Consider the following 19,461-nt stretch of genomic DNA (forward strand, 5'->3'; position numbering starts at 1 on the left):
TTCATTGCTGGTTTATTCTGTTTGCTGCATTGGGCACTGAAGAAGTACACTGTTCAGGGAACCTTGTACATAAGAGATGTTAGGCTGGAGAATTCAGAAAGAAAACCGAAAGAGACTGCCCAGCTTATTACTGCATAATTTAGTTCTGCTTTCTTCAGTGAGTGCCTGAGGGTGAGATCACAGAAGCTGACACATACTTGGAAATTAGTAAAGTATGGAGACAGGGTTTAGGCAAACAAGAAGTGGTTCAAGGTAGATGAAGAAGGAGTAAAAGTGAAAAGAATCATGATACAAAGTTAAGATTAATGGACAATCTTTTTTCTGTAGTAGCCTCGGAAGGGAAAGAACAAGCCCTGCAGGTTGGTTATCTCAATTTGAAGTTCATTATGAAATATATGTTGCCAGCCCTAACTTGGATGTTAAATCGTATAGTGGGATCTATTTTATCCATTTATCTTCCTAGTTATGTCATAATTTTTTACTTTTTTCTTATGTAATTTTTTTTAATCTGTGTAAAAATGAGATTGAAATATCTTAAGTGATTAACTCACTGTAGGATGGAAACAAACCTAACTTAAATTTTCTTTTTCACTCAGCTTCCTGTATCACCAGATTCCAGAGATGGTCATCTTTTCACCTGTAACCTCTTTTTGAAAACCACATCGTCAAATGGAAACATGCAATATATAACAATCCCAAGGAAGAAGCACATTTTCACTACACACAACCTAAAAATGAGATTTTTCAGTAGTGATGTGTGTTGAACCAAATGCACTTTTTAATCTTTTTTTCTTTTTGAACTGAGTGCAGTTTACCTTCATTTTGTTACTGGCTTGGTACTATAGACTACATTTTTTTTTTTTAGGAAAGTGACATATTACTATATCTGAGGTACCTAGAGCCACATTATTAGAAGGTATTTATCCTATTTGGTTGTGAGGCCAAAGGTGTCATTTTTTCCTGCGAAGTTTTGCTGCAGAGTCACGTCTCTTACAGTAAATCCAGCTGCAGTCACACTTTAAAGAGACTCTGGTGGACTACTCTCCTAACTACTGACCTTTCAGGCCTTAATGCCTCTTCGATCAAAGACCTTGCTTCCCTGCCAAACTCTAAACACACCCCAGGGGCGTTGTACCGTGTGCCTTGTCACCATCTCTCCTCATGTTTGGTGCAGTTTGGATCAGCTGAGATCTGTTTTGCTGCTGCTGGGCGTAATGAGGGGAGCCCTACATCTGGTGGCTTTAGGAAAATAAAACTGTTTTAACTTCTGTCTGATGGAGCCTGCTGTGGTGTATGGGTGGAGTCAGTGAAACAGTTTGTTCTAGCATTGGTTTCTAACTGAAATAAATCATCTCTCTGAAGCTGATTTTAACAGGACTTCTTGGATTCATTCACCTACCGAACACTTAGACCCCACGCAGCCGTGCTTGCTAAAGCTTAACAGCGGTGTCGTTCAGGACGTGCACTGCACAATGCTGTACATTGCTGCCCTTTTAAAATTTTATAGTATCTATTGACCGCGCCACCCATCTTCCTGCATGCTTGAGTGCCAGAGGGGGATGCACTTCACCATCATTCACATAGTCCATGGTGCTTCCTTGCCAACTGCAACAGCTTTATTTATTCATCAGTAATAACTTTTACACAAGTTACCAATCTATTTACTGCTTCGGCTGTTCTGAATATGAGAATTTTATATGACTTTTTTATTTTAAAGAATTGCTAAGCACTGCAACTGCTATTTTATGTGTTAAAAGCAGGGAACAAACTTGGATATTCCAAACAAAGTTAATTATTTAATGATGTGCCTAGTCTGTTCTTAGAATTAAAAATACTATAAAGCACGGGCAGTCTCCCAACCTTTAATCTAGTAAACTGTTCAGCTGTGAAATTACAATTGCTGTAATAACTTCTAACTTCAGTAACGTTTATGATACCTTAGTGCTATTAGCATAGGATGAACTGTGAATCAGTTACTCAGTAGAAGGTAACAGGCCCTTGGGAAAGGTGCTGTTTGACAGTGGCTCAGCAGCTTCCCTGGCCCTAGAGCGAGTTCCCCAGCACCAGGTGGAAAACTCCATGTGGCTGCAAGAGCAGGGTTCACTTTTCCACTTAACACTGGATTTGATTAATTTTCAGTTTCCCTTGTGAGTCTTTCAGAGCACTTAAACACGTATTAAATGGGTTGTAGTCATAAACTCACAAAATAGTAACTTGCCAATAAATGAATGAATAGCTGAGGTTGGTAATAAACATTATTGAAATCAATTATAAGAATAAAATCCCATTTCTATGCTTTCAGACAAGCAGGGCCCTGCAGAAGCAATCTGTAGCACGTACAGCACTGGCTGATGCACCGGAGCCCACACGGCCTCTTTTCTTATGGGCTTTCAAGTTTGCCTTTACTTTGACCAACATCAGATGGAAGTACTGAGGAATGTTTTGCTCTGTTACGCCAGGAGAATGGTGTATACATCACCTTTCTCTCACAGTAGCAGGTTTTACAGCCCTAGCCAAGGTACAGATTGGGAAGAAAAAGGTTTCAGCCCTTTATGTTATGAAATAGCTACTGGGGTTACGACTGCTGCGCTCTGTTTCTCTTAACCAACAAAGAGAGCGTGCTTGGGGAGACACAGCTTCCAGCCCTACTACATAATATGAAGTATCCTTGACTTCTGTTGTTATCCTGGAAAACGAGGGGTGCCGGAAACCCCTCTGGTGTGTTCTGCACAAATACTGGCTGTTCATTTCCTTTAGTCATTTCCTCGTTCCTGCTTCCCCAGCACCCAGCCAAGCGTGCCAACAACGGCTGTGCACCCACTCGCCGAGCGCTCGGCTGTACTGAGAAGGAGCAGGTGTTTATTCTGTGAAAATGGGGCATGGAAGAAATAAACCTTTGTGTCTCAGTATGTTTTAAGCTATGAATTTCATCATTTCTCATCTTAGTTGTGAGCTCTCAGCTGTGAAATGCTGAGTTTTGATGAACTAAACATGTTACTGTACTTGGTGTTTGCAGAAATCAAATACCAGAGACTTTTGACATTTGCTTAGGATTTAAAAAAGGTGAAAACTAAAGCAAGGTAAGAGCTTCGGACAGCAGAGCTAGGCAGAAATGCCACCTTCTTCCACTGAGATTAGAGGGAGAATATATGCATAGAACAAAGTTTTAAAAAGTTCAAATCAGCAATGTAATTACTGAAATGCTTCCTTTGTAGAAGGAATACTGTAAAGAGCTTTGCAAAAAAAGAACAACTACATTGTGAAAGACTGAAAATATTTCAATGCATGTGCTGTTCAAAGGTAAAATTTTAAAGTAAAATCTTAGGGAACTTATTTCTACAAACAATCCTTAAAACTGAGCAGCGTAGGAAGGCAAAGCTTTGGGAAGCTCTGTTTTAGAAACAGCATATTGCTAGTATTTGTAGACTTATTTTTTAAAGTACAAATAATATATAGAATTTGCTTAACTGAAAAGAGGGGGTCATTCAAGACCCTAGAATGATTTCTAAGCATACCATAAGCCCACCATTGGTTGGATATATGCAGAAGACTTGGAGTTAAAACCAACCAACCAAATCTTGTAAAAACTTAAGATTTCTTTTCAAAGTGCAGAGTCATTATAGGTTTTAATAGCACTTTGATCTTTTCAGTAGTGAAAATCGGTTTTAACAGTCCTCCCATTTTTTAACAGAAGGACTTCCTGGAGTAATACTACACCAGTTAAGATGGCAGAGGGAATTTGCCTAAAAATGAGCTGCGCTCAGATTATTAAACCCCTAAACTTCACTGTGGATCTGAGTTTAACTTGTCAGATCCACTCTGGAGAATTCAAAGAAAACAAAACCAACCCACCCAGCCAGCAGATGCAATAGGCTTGCTTCAGTCACATCTAACAGAAGTTTGCCATTTATTTTACTGAAATATGAAGAGTACCTCAGGAACTGTCATCCCACAGTGCAGTCTGGGGGCCAAAGCACAGCCAGTCCCGCTCAGCACTCTGCTGGGATAAATGGGTCCTAATGAGGGAAAAATGTATGGAATGAAGTTGCAACATTTCTTCCTAGTTTTTCAATCAAGGCAAGATGCCTGTGAATGCTAGGCAAATAGTTCAATGCCAAAATTCTTCCAGCTTCTCTGAATATCTGCTTTAGTAAAATATTTTTATAGACACACTTCTGCATCTTAATAGCTTAACTAATTTCTAATATTGTTTTTTAAAAGCTCAAAATTAGTTTTGCAACTAATTGTAACTCATCTTCCTCACAGAACTACTGGATAGATTATTTTCTTTTGTGTATTTTACTCTTCCTTGAACTGGAAAGTTAAGTCTTTTGAAGTTTCACTTCCAGGATACAGAATACTGAGCTTGACAGAGCACTCCGGGCAGTTTTAAATCAGCATTACAGAGCTGTACTGCTTAGCATACTTTTAAGTTCAGATAAAGTATATGAAACCCTACACCACCCTTAAGGAGTCTCAACATAAGCTGAAAGCAACCCTTTAAAGATATTTTCTTAAAAGACTAAACTGCAGTATACCTTAATAAGGCAGCATTTCTTGTTGCTGAACTTCAAACCCATCAGCACAAGAGCAGGTCTGCACTGCAGCGTCAGTAGGTGTCCTGCTCAATAACACAGTCCCAGGGCTAACGTCAGGGTGGGAACCACCTCACAGCCAAACCAGCTCTCTGTGAAGAAGTAACTTCTAAATCTACGCTTTTCCAGCTGTAGGCAGCAGGCTCCAGGACAAAAGGCAGGAAGAATTCCTGGTCTGCAAGTAGCAGCCAATACAGTGTTACCAATAAAATGGAAGTTCCTTGCAGAAGAGTCAGGATCTCATTTGAGATGTCCACAACAGGAAGAAGATGGAAACCCTTAAACCTGAAGCTGCTGCTGTAATTTGTATTAGCAGAGACTAGCAAACAACCTTCCACTAGCACCAAGTGGCAGTATTTTTGTCCCAGACTGACAACTATACAAGTCTGAAGTGTCAACAGTATGTGCATCAAGGACACTTGGACATGACACTCGCTTTCAAGCATGGCAACCCCTGAAGCAACACCAAGAACTGCATGGGCCAGGAAGATTGCATAGGGCAACTGAGGCAAAAAGAGGACAGCTCAGTGCTAACGTATGTCACCTGTTCAAAACAGGAATTCCCCCTACCCCACCAGCTAGAAAAAAAAATGCTCTATGGACATCCCTTATCCTGCAGGGACAGTACACACTAGAGGATGTGAAGCTGTATAAGGTATTTAGTATTTCTGGGGAGAAAGGAAAGGAAAAAAAAATAATAAAGATATAAAAGCAGTCACCTAGAGAAAATGTTACATCTTCATGAGCAGAAGAAGAGTGAATGAAGGGTAGGAAGGTATCACATTTTGTTTTGTTTTTAAAAAAGTCAAATACTGAAGGCTTCAAAATATAAGTGGTTAAACTGCAAAACTGTGGCTTTTATTTCCAAACATACAATAAATAGGTCCACCACAACTAGCCTCTAACTTCATTTTACATGGAAGGATTTTTAAAATTAGTTTGTGCATATTTAAAAATTAAACTTCCCTTTGCACATAATTCCATACATAACTGAACTGCATTACATACCAGCATATGGTCTTGGCACTGTGATGCAAGCAACCAATTAGAAACAAGAGCTTTGCAGCAAGCACCTGAACAAAAATTGCATTTTGAACTGTTGATAAAACATCTACCAACATTTTAATCTTTTTCTGAAGTTCACAAAAAACTTTAGCATGTAAATGCTGAAAAGCAAGTTGTTTTCTCTTATGTTTCTGTAGGGGCTGCAAGGTAAGTGGATTTATTAAGTGTTCGCTATTTGCTACATGATACAATTTTCATACCAAAATATCTTTACTGCATAGTAACATTCCATATTTTCAAATGCAAAAAGAAATTAGATGCAGTCTTTTTATTTCATTCCTCATCACTGAATTTAAAGACATTTTTAACCACAATTCTGCTTCATCACAGTGCAGAAGGCCCTTAATATTTCAAGGATTTATTCAGTCATATCTTTAATACAAAAGTAGAGGCTGAAGAAAAGCCAGAGTAGTCTATACACAATGCACAATCTGTGTACATTCTGAAGCTGTACCTCTTCAAGAACTATTTATACACTCTTCAAAACAAATCCCTTTATCCAGCAATTCAAAATACTTTAGATCAGAAGTTTTATATTAGAATCAATACATTATATGCATATAAATACATTTATACCCTTCGGTTGCTAAACAACCCAGATGGCTGCAAGGACGTGACCTGAACTGGTTCTCTATTGGTTTGGGATACCAAACTGTATCGGCAGCTAACTGTTAACCACAACAGTCACAGCAAAAAATGGAGATCTTGCACCAGGTAGGTGTGCCACAGCATCAGTTAAGACTAGAAATAGTAGGTGACACCCTCGCCCCTTCAAAAAGGCCAGAATTTCAACTTCTGTGAGATGCAAGACACAGGCAACATTTTTTCCTCTGCCGATGCCCCATTTGTGAAAAGTCTCAAGAGAACAACAACAAAAAAAACCCCCAAAACCAATAAACCATAGCAAAGCTTTTACAACTGCAAATTTTCTTACAAGACAGGTGCTGCAGCTTTCAAGAACAAAGTAAAAGTTTTATAATTAAAAAAAAAAGCTAACGTGCAAGTGTGTAGTTCAGAAGACAACAGCAAGGACCAATACAGACCTCAGTTCAAGCTGAAACATAGTATCCAAACTGTCTTACAGAAAAATAGTTCTCACTTCAGTTAATGAGTGCGCTCATAAATACACACCTGCCATACACACACGCACTCCTCCTTCCCCAGTACTCTCTGCAGCATCAGCAACCATCACGATGCTTCCAAAGCCCACGCAGGCCCCAGCCCTGGCGCTGCATTAGACTCCTGAGCTCTCGTGGACGCAGCCGCACAATGGTTCTTAGTCATCGGCACTGACTCACCACACACCGATGAGTATTTCAGGAGCATTCAAAGCAGTAAGCACTGGTGCAGCAAGTGTTCTCAACTTTGTTTCTTAAACGATACAGAAATGTTGACTCTTGAGTATCCTCCAAAAGGTGCTAAAAGTTTAAGTTTCAAGCGTGTCTCTCTACAATGCCAGGTGTACAAGTGTGTATCTTTTTAAATAATATTGCACATAAAAATCATCTTAAACTTTGTAGTGAAAGCAGGGATGAAGGACAGTGTTTTCCAAAACAGATTAAAAAGCTACCTGTACACAGTAAAATTTAATTTAAAGAACGCCAAGATTATTCAAAATCTAAGCACGTAATACTGACAGAAAAAAAGTTAAATTGCACAATTTACATATAAATTACATTTGTAAATACTTAAAAGTTTTTAAACATTGAATACCCTCAATTTCACAAATCAGCTAGGTCACTGTCAAAGGATCAGCTTAATGAGTTAGAAGTACTTTCCCTCAGAAAAAAAAAATAGAAACAAAAAGATCTGCAGTCTTAGACGAAGCACTGGAAAGAGTTAAAGCATTTAAGCTCAGAGGTAGTGCTAAACACATCCAACTAGAAGTCCATTATATTTTAACTATGATGAAATAACGTAGTAAAATGTAGAAAGACTATAAAATTTACAAAAATAAATAGTTCTGAATGCTTTAGAAAATGCAAGAGACTTGGTTGATAAGTGTCTTGATCTGCTTTTCTGACAGAAAGAAAGCAAAGCGTGTCTCATTTTTAAAATATACCCATCTCTAGTAATGCATCTGCAATCCATGCAATCCAACTACACAACTTGACGTATGCCAACTTGGCATAGAGTCCGATATTAAAAATAAAGTGGAGGCTTCGTAAAAGATCATCTCATATGAAATTTGTTTTGCATGTAAATTCTTCTGACAAATTAAAAATTGCACATAAAAAAGTTTATTGAAAGAGGCATGAGGGGTGATAAGGGTATGTGCCTATTGTTCCACATACACCCTGGAAGGAAAAAGATGATTGCACAGTTCTGATAAATAAATATTTCTATTTTTAAAAAAATCTGCCACTTTTTTGGTTTATAAGTGTTGGAATTATTTAAAAAATACCACTATCGACAAATTATTTTTAGTTTGTGTTTTAAAGAATTCTTTACAACTTTTCCAGTGGCTTTTATCCTGAAACCAAATGAAAGTGGCAGTTAAAAAGTATCTTTGGGTAAAACAAGTATCAGGATCCAACGAGAATTTCCATGATGTGGTCCAACTCACTCAGATCTGTTCTACATAGCTGAATGTTGTTTGCTGAAGAAGAATTGCAAGATGGAAAGGTTTTCAATGGTTCTTCTGTAGCAAGAGATGGTGGTCTGGGCGGCATTAGTGGAGGGCAACAGAAGTCTGAATCATACATTGAAGTGTCAATATCTTCAAAAATGTCATCTATTGCCAAATCCTTCAAGTAACTAGTTGAATTTGAAATCTCAAAGGAACCAAACACACATTCAGCTCCCTTCAAATCCTGTCTATCATCTTCTAGTTTTAAACCAGTATTTTCTGGAAACTTTGGCTGGTCATCTCCAGTAGGAACCAGACAAGTAGGCGGGCTTATATCTTCTACAAAGTCTAAATCCTTCAGAATAGATGAAATAGCAGATGACATATCATCATCTGAAACTATCAGCAGGCTATTTTCAATTGGGTCTTCTACAGACCGTAAGTCGCAACAGTTAGACTCTTGCTGACTAACACCTGAAGGCAACTGAAGAGAAATCCCAGATGACTCCATCCCTGTGTAGCTGTGAGAACTAGGAGTAATGCCAAGGCAGACATTAATTGGCTGCTGGTTACTCTCTTGTCTCATTTCCTCTTGAATTTGCCGCACTGTGTTGGCTATGAGGACAGAGCGGTGCAAGTTCGGTTCCACCAGCATTCTGTATGTCTGTAACTTGGTGAGGCACATATTAAGCACCAGCTGCCTCTTAAGTGGATATGGCAGATTTCGACTGGAATCAAAGGCACTCGAGAGACCAGCCATGTTCTCCTCATAGTCACTCAGCTTGCGTTTTAGACCTCTCCCCAACATGAACCTGAAAGAGAGAAATTATGAATTAACCTTGGGCAAGACTATCACTTCTTCTGCAAGATCCCAACAGATACTTTTGAAGAGTCTGTAGTATACAATTCATTGGTTAACTTAAAACTCTAATGCCACAGAACACTGAAAGACAGGATGAAATCCTACACAAGAGGCTACTTTCATTGAGAAGATGCACATTCCAGCTCTATTGTTTCACAATGCTTTTTTTTTTAAACAGAAACTATGAAAGAAATAAAAGTATGTAGCTTTTTTTAATACTCTAAGTATTGGTTTTAAGGCTTACTTTTAATTCTATACTATGAGAATATGAATTTAACTATTTAAAAACTTTAATAGGTGAGCTTTTTACCCTCTTATCCATTTAAATTATATAGCATGTCTGAATGTCCACATGAAATAAAATAGATGCTTATACTAAGGATTATAATAACTATATACAATATTTCAACATTTTAACATTCATTCCTAGGTACAGCAGATAAGATCTTAAAGCTAGTTTCAACACCTATTTTTATCTCATTACGGTATTCTTAATGCGTGTCTCTGAGAATTCTACAGAACTCATTTCTTCCCCTCTTCTTTCTTGACTTAAAAGTTGTTTTACTACAGGTGAACCACGCAGCAAGACCAACAACAGGGCCACAGAACTCACAGAATGATGACTGGTGCTCCTGGCTGTTGGTTCACAACTGTGACTGACTTAACTCTAAGGACATCGAGTAGGGGGCTACCAAATGGCATTTTTAAAGTAACCAATTTTGGTAAATAGCTAAAAGAAAAGAAAGTGGCTTTTGCATTGAAATGCTGTAGGTCTACAACACTGCGGTACAAAAAAAAGCTGTACACATGTACACCTAAAATACACATGATCCAAATAAATATATACTTGGCTACTTTGCAATTACCATTCAAAAATCAAGTGTTTCATTAGGGACAACAAGCACTATGCAATCACTTGTATAAACACAGAAAAGGAATATACCACGCACAGGAAACACTAGTAAAATCTTGATTATACACATCGTGATGTGTCCATGGAATACAGACACCTCACTCCCAAGCAATTTAAAACAATTAAGCAATCATAAATTAGATACTCAGTAGCAGATTAAGGGCAGATCCTCCATACACAATGATCCAGACCCTACATGCTGCAGAGGGCCTCCCAACTTCCTCTTCATGTGAGCACTGGATACTGCCAGCAACAGCTCAGTGGATTGCCGCAGCTGCCAGCTGCTGGCCTGTCGCTAGACTTTTGGGGACAAGGAGATAGCTGCAGGAGAAAGCTGCTTTTACTTTTGGGATTTCTCCAGAGTTGCAGGAAGCACCGCAGGGTTACATGGCTACATCCACCTGCCTAGACAAGGGTGTTGGAGAACTCAGCTCTTCTGGAGGAACAGAAAGGAAGCAAGTCATGCATACTGCTCAGTAGGACACACAGGAAAAAACAAGAGCTCGTAAAGGAGTTTAAGACTTTTCGATCATACCCACTGTTTCTTTTAGGGACAGACCTGGATGAGATCAAATTTGTCATAAGAATGCATTTTTATATAACAGGTATTTGTTTGGCCTACAGTTCAATTTACTAAAATATTCACTACTGAAAAAACAACAACAAAAAACTTCAATTACTTGTAATTTTATCAGTGCTGCAATTTTTTAACTTTGGAAGTGTTTTACTCCAAAGTTTTCTGCTAAACTGCCACAGCACCAGTCAAATCTCTTTGAAAAAACGTAAGGTGTCTAGATGTGGTGTGCCTGTTTACCCAGGTGATCCCCCCACACTTATCACATATTGCTCCCCCACACCAGCACCCCATTTAAACCAAACAGAACCAGATAGTACGGAGCACTCAATTACAAACAAAAAATGCAGAAATCTGGACACAAAGTTCAGGCATCAAACATAACAATAAAAAGTATTTTGGGGGGCAGTGTATGTGTATGTGTGTGTGTGCCTGTGCCAGGTATCCTCAGTCGACAACGCTGTCAGCAACCAATAATTTTAGGCACGAACTATGGAAAATCAATTATGTAGGACTTCACAGTAAAACTGTTGTTAAATATACCAACTCATAACGTATCATGAAGACAGTGTCTGCAAATCATAGAAATCTCAATAAAACTATTAACTCTCTATTTTAACTATCATTGTAATGTTGTGTACTACCTAAGGCATTATCCCATACCATTACTATAAAGAATGAAAATATACTTCAAAACGGCTAGTTGTTCACTAAGCACCATCCTTCCCATACACTGCACACTAGTCTCGCTTTCTTTTTTTCTCTCCACTAACTAATTAAAACAGACCAAAATTCACACTCGCAAGGGAACGAAATTAAGACCCTACAGGGAACAGTAATTCTGACATTTTATACATTCAAAATGCTTGGGTTTGACAATTTACTGCTTTTAATATATTTTTAAAATATATTTATACTTCATTAGACACATAGGAAATACTACTTATCTATTTGAATTATATACATAATGTTAATTTCTAGCACCTCAGAAATGGGGTAGTATTTAAATTCTGTAAGCGAGCTTAAAGAGCAAGCAAATTACTATATCCAAGGATATATAATATCACAAAACCAACTTAAAATGAAATGTTTAACTTTTAAATTCATACAGTAGTCTAATTAGACTAAATATTTCATGCTCATATACACAGACTCCCTCCTTTTCATTCCTCAAATTTGCTCTATAAAGTTTGTCCCAGAGCATTCTAGAATATGTAACAAAGCTTGAGCATGACAGCACTCTGAACTATAAAAATGAAGTGCAAGGAACATTATTTGCTCCAACTTCAAATGTTTCTACTTCACAGACTCCCCACTCTCTAGATGTCAAAGATTTTGCTTATTTTCTTTTAAATACACAAACATCTTTTACAAATTCTGCCCAATTAGTATGATTTTTTACTTAATTGCAAGGATCCATAAAACATCAGAGGTTACATAAAAATTTGGAAAAGGCTAATGAAAACAAGAGTACCACTCGTACAGTGGATTTAAAAATGACTAGTGTCATGGTTGCTACAGGAGACATTAAATTTCAGTTCTTGTCAAACACACTCAGCTGCTGACCTACAAAAGATACAAAGCCCCTTTGTTACCAGCTAATCTACATTTTATCAGGCCTTTTGCTTTACTTTCTAGCATAAGAATTTCTGACAGGGTCATATCCTTAACAAACTACTCCGTATTTTCTAAGTAACTTGTGGTTTCTAACACTGCATATTAACACACACATCCCAAACCCAAAAATTCACAAACCAGCCAAATGCTTTCTTTTGATAGCATTACTTTGCAATATAAGATGCTGATTACATTTAATTATGCAGTGCTCCCCTCATGTCAACTGCAGGAAAGGAAACAGAAGTCCACACAAAAATCCACTCTACCATGCCTAGACAATCCTGTATTACTGAGTGACTGCTGCACAGTTCTCAGTTCAAAGCAGCACAAGTTGGGCACTGTAAAACACAGAGTGTCTAGAAACTGCACTCTCCTCACTCCAGCCTCATTCCAGGAACCTACTCAGATCTCAAAAAATTGGATCAAGTAACAGGATTTTGGAACGCATCAATCTGATAACTCTGTAATTTGTAAGTAAACCAACTGGACAAAAATTAAGGTTTATGTCAACTTCCAATGTGAGGTCTATATATAGTTATTCAATAATAAAAGAGGTAAGCTGTAACTCATTCTTCTCTTGAACTTCAGGAGAAAGTTCAGCAGTCTTTTTTTTTTTTTAGTTCAGAAGATCTATTTTAGAATCTTTTGTCATGAAAAAAAACAAGAACAATGAGGAACACCACATCTCAATAATTTTTTACATACAAGTCACAGGCCATTTGTGGCAGAATATTTTCTTAATTAAAATTATTTTGCAGCTATAGAGAAAAGGAAGCAAAGTGAACTCAATGTTTAGGAATACCAAACTCTCCATCCACATCAGTGACCTACAAAGGAGTCTGTATGTAGAAATTCCGCCCCTGACAGCACGTTCCTCGGTTCCTCCAGTTTCATGGAGGACATTACATTGAAACTCCTCCCTGCTAAGATGGGAAGCAGCATCCATGTACTGTAATCCTACACCATACCAGAGTTTGAAAAAACTTGGAGGGAAGACGCACGTCCCTGGCTGGCAAATCCATGCAGAATATCAAACAAACAGGCCTGGTCAGAGCATGCAGCTACTCAGAAGAAACATTCCAGGCTACCAAGAAAAATTCACATTGCAGTGTGTTGTGGACAATACAAGACTTGTGCCACCATTTCAGAGGGAAAACACAGCTCCATCTGTCACAGGGTCTGATAGTGCAGTGCAGCTGCCACTGCCACATGGTTAGGAAGTACAGCTGGAAACAGTCACAAAGAATGCAGAATGTGAAAACCCTCAATTACTCCTATCTGGGCAAACTACTTCTTAATTTCCTCTTCCTCACCTTCCAAAAAAGGTTTTAAGAGTGAGTTAAACAATGTTTAGAACTCAGAACCGCAGAGAGCTTTAATTTTCAGTAAAGTTTCAAAAAACACGAGTATATAAAACATGATTGCTACAGATAGTACTGTCTGAACACAAAACAAGCACTACAGTCAACTACACAAGAGTTACTCATCTACCATTAAAAAATATGCTTATATAGCAACATCATAAAGTACTTGGCTTCCACTCTGCAGGTCAAAATAATTTCACTGATAGTGGGCCCTTCTGGCTTTTCTTTTTAGGACATTATTAAATTCAGACTTGCTTGATTCTTTTCATACAGCCAGAGTGTTGCATTTTTCAGCCTAAGACTGTCAAAAGTGATAAAATATTTTTTCTCGTAGGACAGAAATACTGTATCTGAATAGGTATAAGCAACTCATGAGTGAAAGCTGCCTGTCTAGTTTTAAGTAATGCAACTTAAGTATTAAAATCAAAATAAGAGACTCTCTGCCATTGTAATTTGGATAATTCCCTTTCAAAATCTCCTTTGGCTTGTAACTGTAGAAAGCATGCAACAGTAAAAACAGACAGAAGTCTCTTTGGATTGTAAACTTGCATTAGTGATGAACCAAAGCTGATTGAAAACATGATTTTCTGCTCTTCCCTCTCTTCCATGGCCATACATTTCACAAGTACACAGTTATCTGCAGGAAGTGCAAGGGAAGACAAACTTCCCTACAGTTATGGTTATTTCCCAGAATTATTTGATGTATGCCACAAACTATTTTTAATGATAATCTCTCTCCTACTCAACATACATTTTAGCTTAGGCAACACAACGTCATTAATAGTTTTAATGAAGTAGCAGACTGGCTCTTGACTGGTATTCCATATATAAGAAGCAGCACAAGGAAAAGGTAAGGCTGAAGGTACAGTTAACAGACACAGTATAAATCCTTTCCTCCCATCTGGACTTAACACTGATCACTTAAACATGACTTACATAACACAATAAGCTGTCAGACTACACTGAACCGTGTATCTGATCTGATGTCCTCAGCAAGTGTTGGAGACCTCCATAACACCACATCTTGGCTATTAGCAAAAATTAAGAGGAAGTGAGGGAAGGAGGATTAAATACCTTAGAAAACACCAAAGTAATTTGGACATGAAGACACTTCAAAAAAAACATAAAAATGTATTTAACTCTATTGCCTCCCCACCCCCACCAGCCCTGCTCCAGTTTAGCCAAGATGAGTAACTGCTGGAGAAGGCACAAGTGGCTACAAGTGTGCATACAGGGAGGAGTGCAGTCCTACCAGCTTACTCCCATACCTAAACTCCTATGTAACAACTTCTTTACAGGAGTTACAAATGACCAGAAAATAGCTGCTCAGAGAAGGGAGAATTAATTTAAACTTTTTTGTCACCAAATCCTGGCCTATAATACACCTGTTTACCACTAAAGCAACTGGAACACAGGACCAAGATTAACAACTTCTTTACAGGAGTTACAAATGACCAGAAAATAGATGCTCAGAGAAGGGAGAATTAATTTAAAAACTTTTTTGTCACCAAATCCTGGCCTATAATACACCTGTTTACCACTAAAGCAACTGGAACACAGGACCAAGATTTTTTAAAAAAAAATCACCAACAAACCCAAACCAAACACCCCCACATACACACCCCCACACAAAAACCAAACCCCAAAACCACACAGAAAAAACTCCACACCTATGGATGTGCCTAACATCCTTTCCTGCATTTTGAAAATGAGAGCAGGCTGAATAGTATTCATTAAGGAGAGGAAAGGAATGAGAGGAAGACTGAGTCTAGCACAGAATTAGCCTGGAATTCATAATCTTCCCACTACCACTTCACTATTTGTGGAAGTAGAGAATGTATCATACATTAATATTTTAGGAGCAGAAACAATGTTTACAAAGCACTTGGGAGTAAGTTTTACCTTGATTTAAAAGTTAGTCTGAACCCCCCCACACAACCTGTCTATGTTATGTCTAATGGGATCTGGAAAATTCCTGCACTTAAAGGACATCTTCCTAAATTCCATACTCTCATTTTATTTCATAAAGCACTGTAAGAGCTTTGCTTTACAAACTACCACAGATAAGTTTCAGAGCACAATACTTCACTCTGGACAAGAAGCTCCTCTGTTAGGATGTCTACCTTCCACAAGCTAAAGGAAGTGGATCTGTCTAGTTTCCAACAGCAAACAAACAGTATCCTCAGCAGCTGATATCTATCACTAGAGGCTAATACAGAAAGCCACTGAGGCAGTTAAGTGGAGAAAAACTACCATCCTTAAAAGAAAAACTAAACCACTGTCACTCTTCTCCTTCCTCTCCCCCTCTACACTTATGTACTTAGCTTCACATTTACAAATAAAGCTCACAGGTGTATATTTTAATGAGAATGTGTTTAGCAGATTTTTTTTCAGTATTTTTTTTTTTTTTTCAGCAGAAGAAGGGCCTGGAATCATTTAAACTAAAGAACAATAGTAGTTAGCAAAAGCTAACACATGATCAAGAGTTACTAAATCTAGAAACTCCCAAAGTAAGACTAAACTGTAATTAAACGAGAACATAAAGGAATCCTAACAAGAACCAAACCACCATGGTTCCACCAAAGTATCTCACTGGAGAGACAAATGATTATTAGAACTGCAAATGTGATAACATACCTTTTCATAGCTTGTTCTAATCAACTGATCAGTTCTCAACCTGTTTTCCTCACAGTATCTCTTTACTTCAAATACAGAGATATTGGATGTATTCACCTACGTAACACTGACATATATTTCAGGGTTACATTCATCTAAATAAAGATCCATTAACAACAAAAGTTATAGCTTATTAACTACATCAAATCAGCATGCCCATATTTTAACAGAGAAATCAGACCATTAACAGTAAAAGCTACCAAAAAGCTCACCAAAAATGCTCTCTTTTCCCAATAGAGGATCACGCATTTACGCTAGCTCTCTGTATGGGATATTTAGATAAGTAATTTTCAATAACCGTATCAGAAATCACTTCAAATTTTCTCTAACAGAGTAGCACACAGCAACTTTTCTCCGGTATCCAACGTACCTTCTCCTCACAAGACAAGACTGTAACACTGTCGAAAGCTCTGGGGCACGTACTACAGAAAATGCATCAATTTCAGCAGCTGAACCATGGACCTCACTAGAAGATTGAGGCCTCGATTAACAAAGTTCCAAGATATGTGATCTTATGGAAATATTACATTCTTTGTGATAGTACTTCCCCATTATAAAGGAAAAAAAAAAAGTATTGCAAACTCAGAATATTCAAACCAAAGAGATTACACTATTCAGTAAGCCTAAAGCACTTCACTTTATATTCTAAAGCCCATTTTTAAAAATTATTTTTCAGTTTAGCATTCTAGCTCACAAAATAACATCTACAGCTGATTATCAGAACACGCAATATGCATATAAGGTATGATTTCATAAAAACATACAAGCAGTTACCCTTAGAAAACAGAAAGGAGTCCAGACAGGAAGATTCCAGATTTTGCATAAAGTGTGGTCATTCAAGAGTCGTGAACCATTCAAGAGGCCAAGCCATCCACAGAGGTAGGATAATGCGACTTGAGGGGAAAAATAAAACAAAAAACAAACAGTATTACATTACTGTTTTTAACAAAAAATCACATAGAAGTATCAAGCACACAATTCAATGAAACTTTTTAAACAATTTGTCCTAAATTCTATTAAAAGTTATACTGTTTAAGAAAAACTGAAGTTCATGAATACACTGAAATAAGAGGCCCTAATCACTTCACCTATGAACACATAAAAAGTGAAAATTATCTTTCATAAATTAATACGACAGAATAGAACGCTGATCCTCTAAGCACTAGGCTTTAGGATAAGAACTTGCATAGATACTTTTTCAAGTTACCGAACACTGATTTACAGTTGTAATCATCTCAGAAATCACATATCAGGAGAGTCAACACCATTAACTGTAAAGAGGTACATTTTGGAATTACCACCTAACCTTTACAGACTGCAAAAGGAGTTAGATTTTTATTAAATTCCCTAACTTTCCTCATTTTCAGCATACACAAAACCAACATGAGAAGAGAGCTGGCAGGATGTTCCAAGATTGCATATAATATTCAGTGTGGCATCATTTTTATCAAAACCCTGATAAAGCAACATCTGCAGTTTGGCTAGAGACCACATGGATTAAATCATGGATTAGATCAAGGCACTGTAAACTCTGGAAAAGTGAAAAGGCTGAAGTGACAGTAAACTACGAACTAGGCTACGAGATGAGGAGGGGACTGCATGACTCATGCTCCTGAGGTCTCAAGTCCACCTGAAGAATCAACGTTTTTTAATTCCAAGGATTAAAGCCCTTATACAGGCTAACAGCCTACTGTCTGGATAGTATATTAACATACATACATATACACAGAGACACCTGCTCCCCAACTACAACAAACCCATTTTTTCACAAATCTAGCCCCAAAGCAAGGATCATTACCCATCGAGATAAAGACAGTCCTTCATGATCAAGGATCAAGAGTTCAGATGTTATTTTACAAATCTTAAAATAATACATAGTGAAAGGCAGTCTTACATTTAGACAGACGGACAAGTAAAGGAATATAGTTCATCTTATATAGCAACTCATAGCCTGATGCTAGCAAAGGGCTCCTCCATTTACAGAATCTTGGAATTGTACAGATGCAGTAGAACAGCAGTAAAATGCCTGTGACTCAAGAATGCCAAATCTAACCCACAGCAATGAGCATATTAATATATTCCTCCTCGTTCTAGAAGCTGACTTCTTTCCCATCATAAGGAGATCCATGCTATTTGTAAATAAAAAACTAAAAACAAATAGACAAGTGAAGATTCATAACCTGTTTGCTTTCAAACAGCAGGACTTCAGAAGGTCATCACTAAGGTTTATTAAAGTGTACTTGTTAGGTCACAGGGGGAGGTGTATATTCACTGCACTTTCTATACAATGAATATAAAAGAGCATGTTTGAACAAACGTTTGAGAGTGTTAAGTCTTTTTAGCATTAAAGAATCAAAAAAAAGCTAACAAGCATACTAAAATGTTGAGAAGTTTTAGACCTCAACGTGTTAGTTAAAAAAAAAAAGCTAAAAGCATCTGATAAAAAAAATAATAGTTAATTGTATTTTAGAAGTCCAATCTTTTCCTAGAAGGAGCTGAAGTCTAAGAAGTTATCAAATTTCATTCCTTTATTATATACTTTAAAGGACTCCTGCAAAATTAACTGCTGAGGTCATGATTTTTCCCCTATATGATTTCACACAGGGAAGAATGTCAGGAAGAAGTACAAAGGTAAGGTTACTGGGTTTAGTTTTTACAGTCTGTTAAAAATATAGAAGACACATAGTAGCTGTAAATCACTATGAATTATATCTGCAGTAGATTATCTCTTCTTTTGGTTTCTTTCACTGTCTTCCCTCACAGTTTCCTAGTACCTGTTTACTGGTCACTTTAGAAATTTGAGATTATAGTAGTAATTTCAATGTTAATGGTATCTTCCACATCGCAATTAACTGCCTGAACAGAAGGATCTTAGCTGAATCAAAGTAGAAAACTACTGGACAGGACCCCTACCTATGTTTTTGCAAGTGAACTGTTCCAACACAGTTTGAAAAATTCCAGGCCTATCTAGGGCAAAAATTATTAACTGTATCTACTTGTGAGATGAATTTACGACATGCATAAAAAGACCAGGCTTATGCTCCTCCAGTCTTATCCACCGACTTGTAGTTCAGACTAACACACACGTTTATTGAGACAAAAACCCCCCGTGCTATTAAAAATATAACTGCAGCAAACACACAAGTTGCAATTATCAAGAGGCAGCGACCACGAGTGCCAGAATTAAAAAACTGCGATTCAGGGAAAGCCTCTTTCCTGCCACCCT

General features: G+C 37.6%; 1 protein-coding gene across 1 annotated transcript; it reads right to left on the reverse strand.

The window, feature by feature from the left end:
* Positions 1-8,185: 8,185 nt before the first annotated feature.
* Positions 8,186-17,138, reverse strand: LOC104466223 (SERTA domain-containing protein 2-like). The gene is made up of 2 exons (XM_010079573.1): positions 17,010-17,138; positions 8,186-9,041 (listed from the first exon to the last, which is right to left on the reverse strand). The coding sequence occupies exon 2, from the start codon at positions 9,035-9,037 to the stop codon at positions 8,186-8,188; it is 852 nt and encodes a 283-aa protein (XP_010077875.1). The 5' UTR covers positions 9,038-9,041; positions 17,010-17,138.
* Positions 17,139-19,461: the final 2,323 nt, after the last annotated feature.

The sequence above is a fragment of the Pterocles gutturalis genome, unplaced genomic scaffold (genome assembly GCF_000699245.1).
Source record: "Pterocles gutturalis isolate BGI_N339 unplaced genomic scaffold, ASM69924v1 scaffold11884, whole genome shotgun sequence".
NCBI lineage: Eukaryota > Metazoa > Chordata > Aves > Pterocliformes > Pteroclidae > Pterocles > Pterocles gutturalis.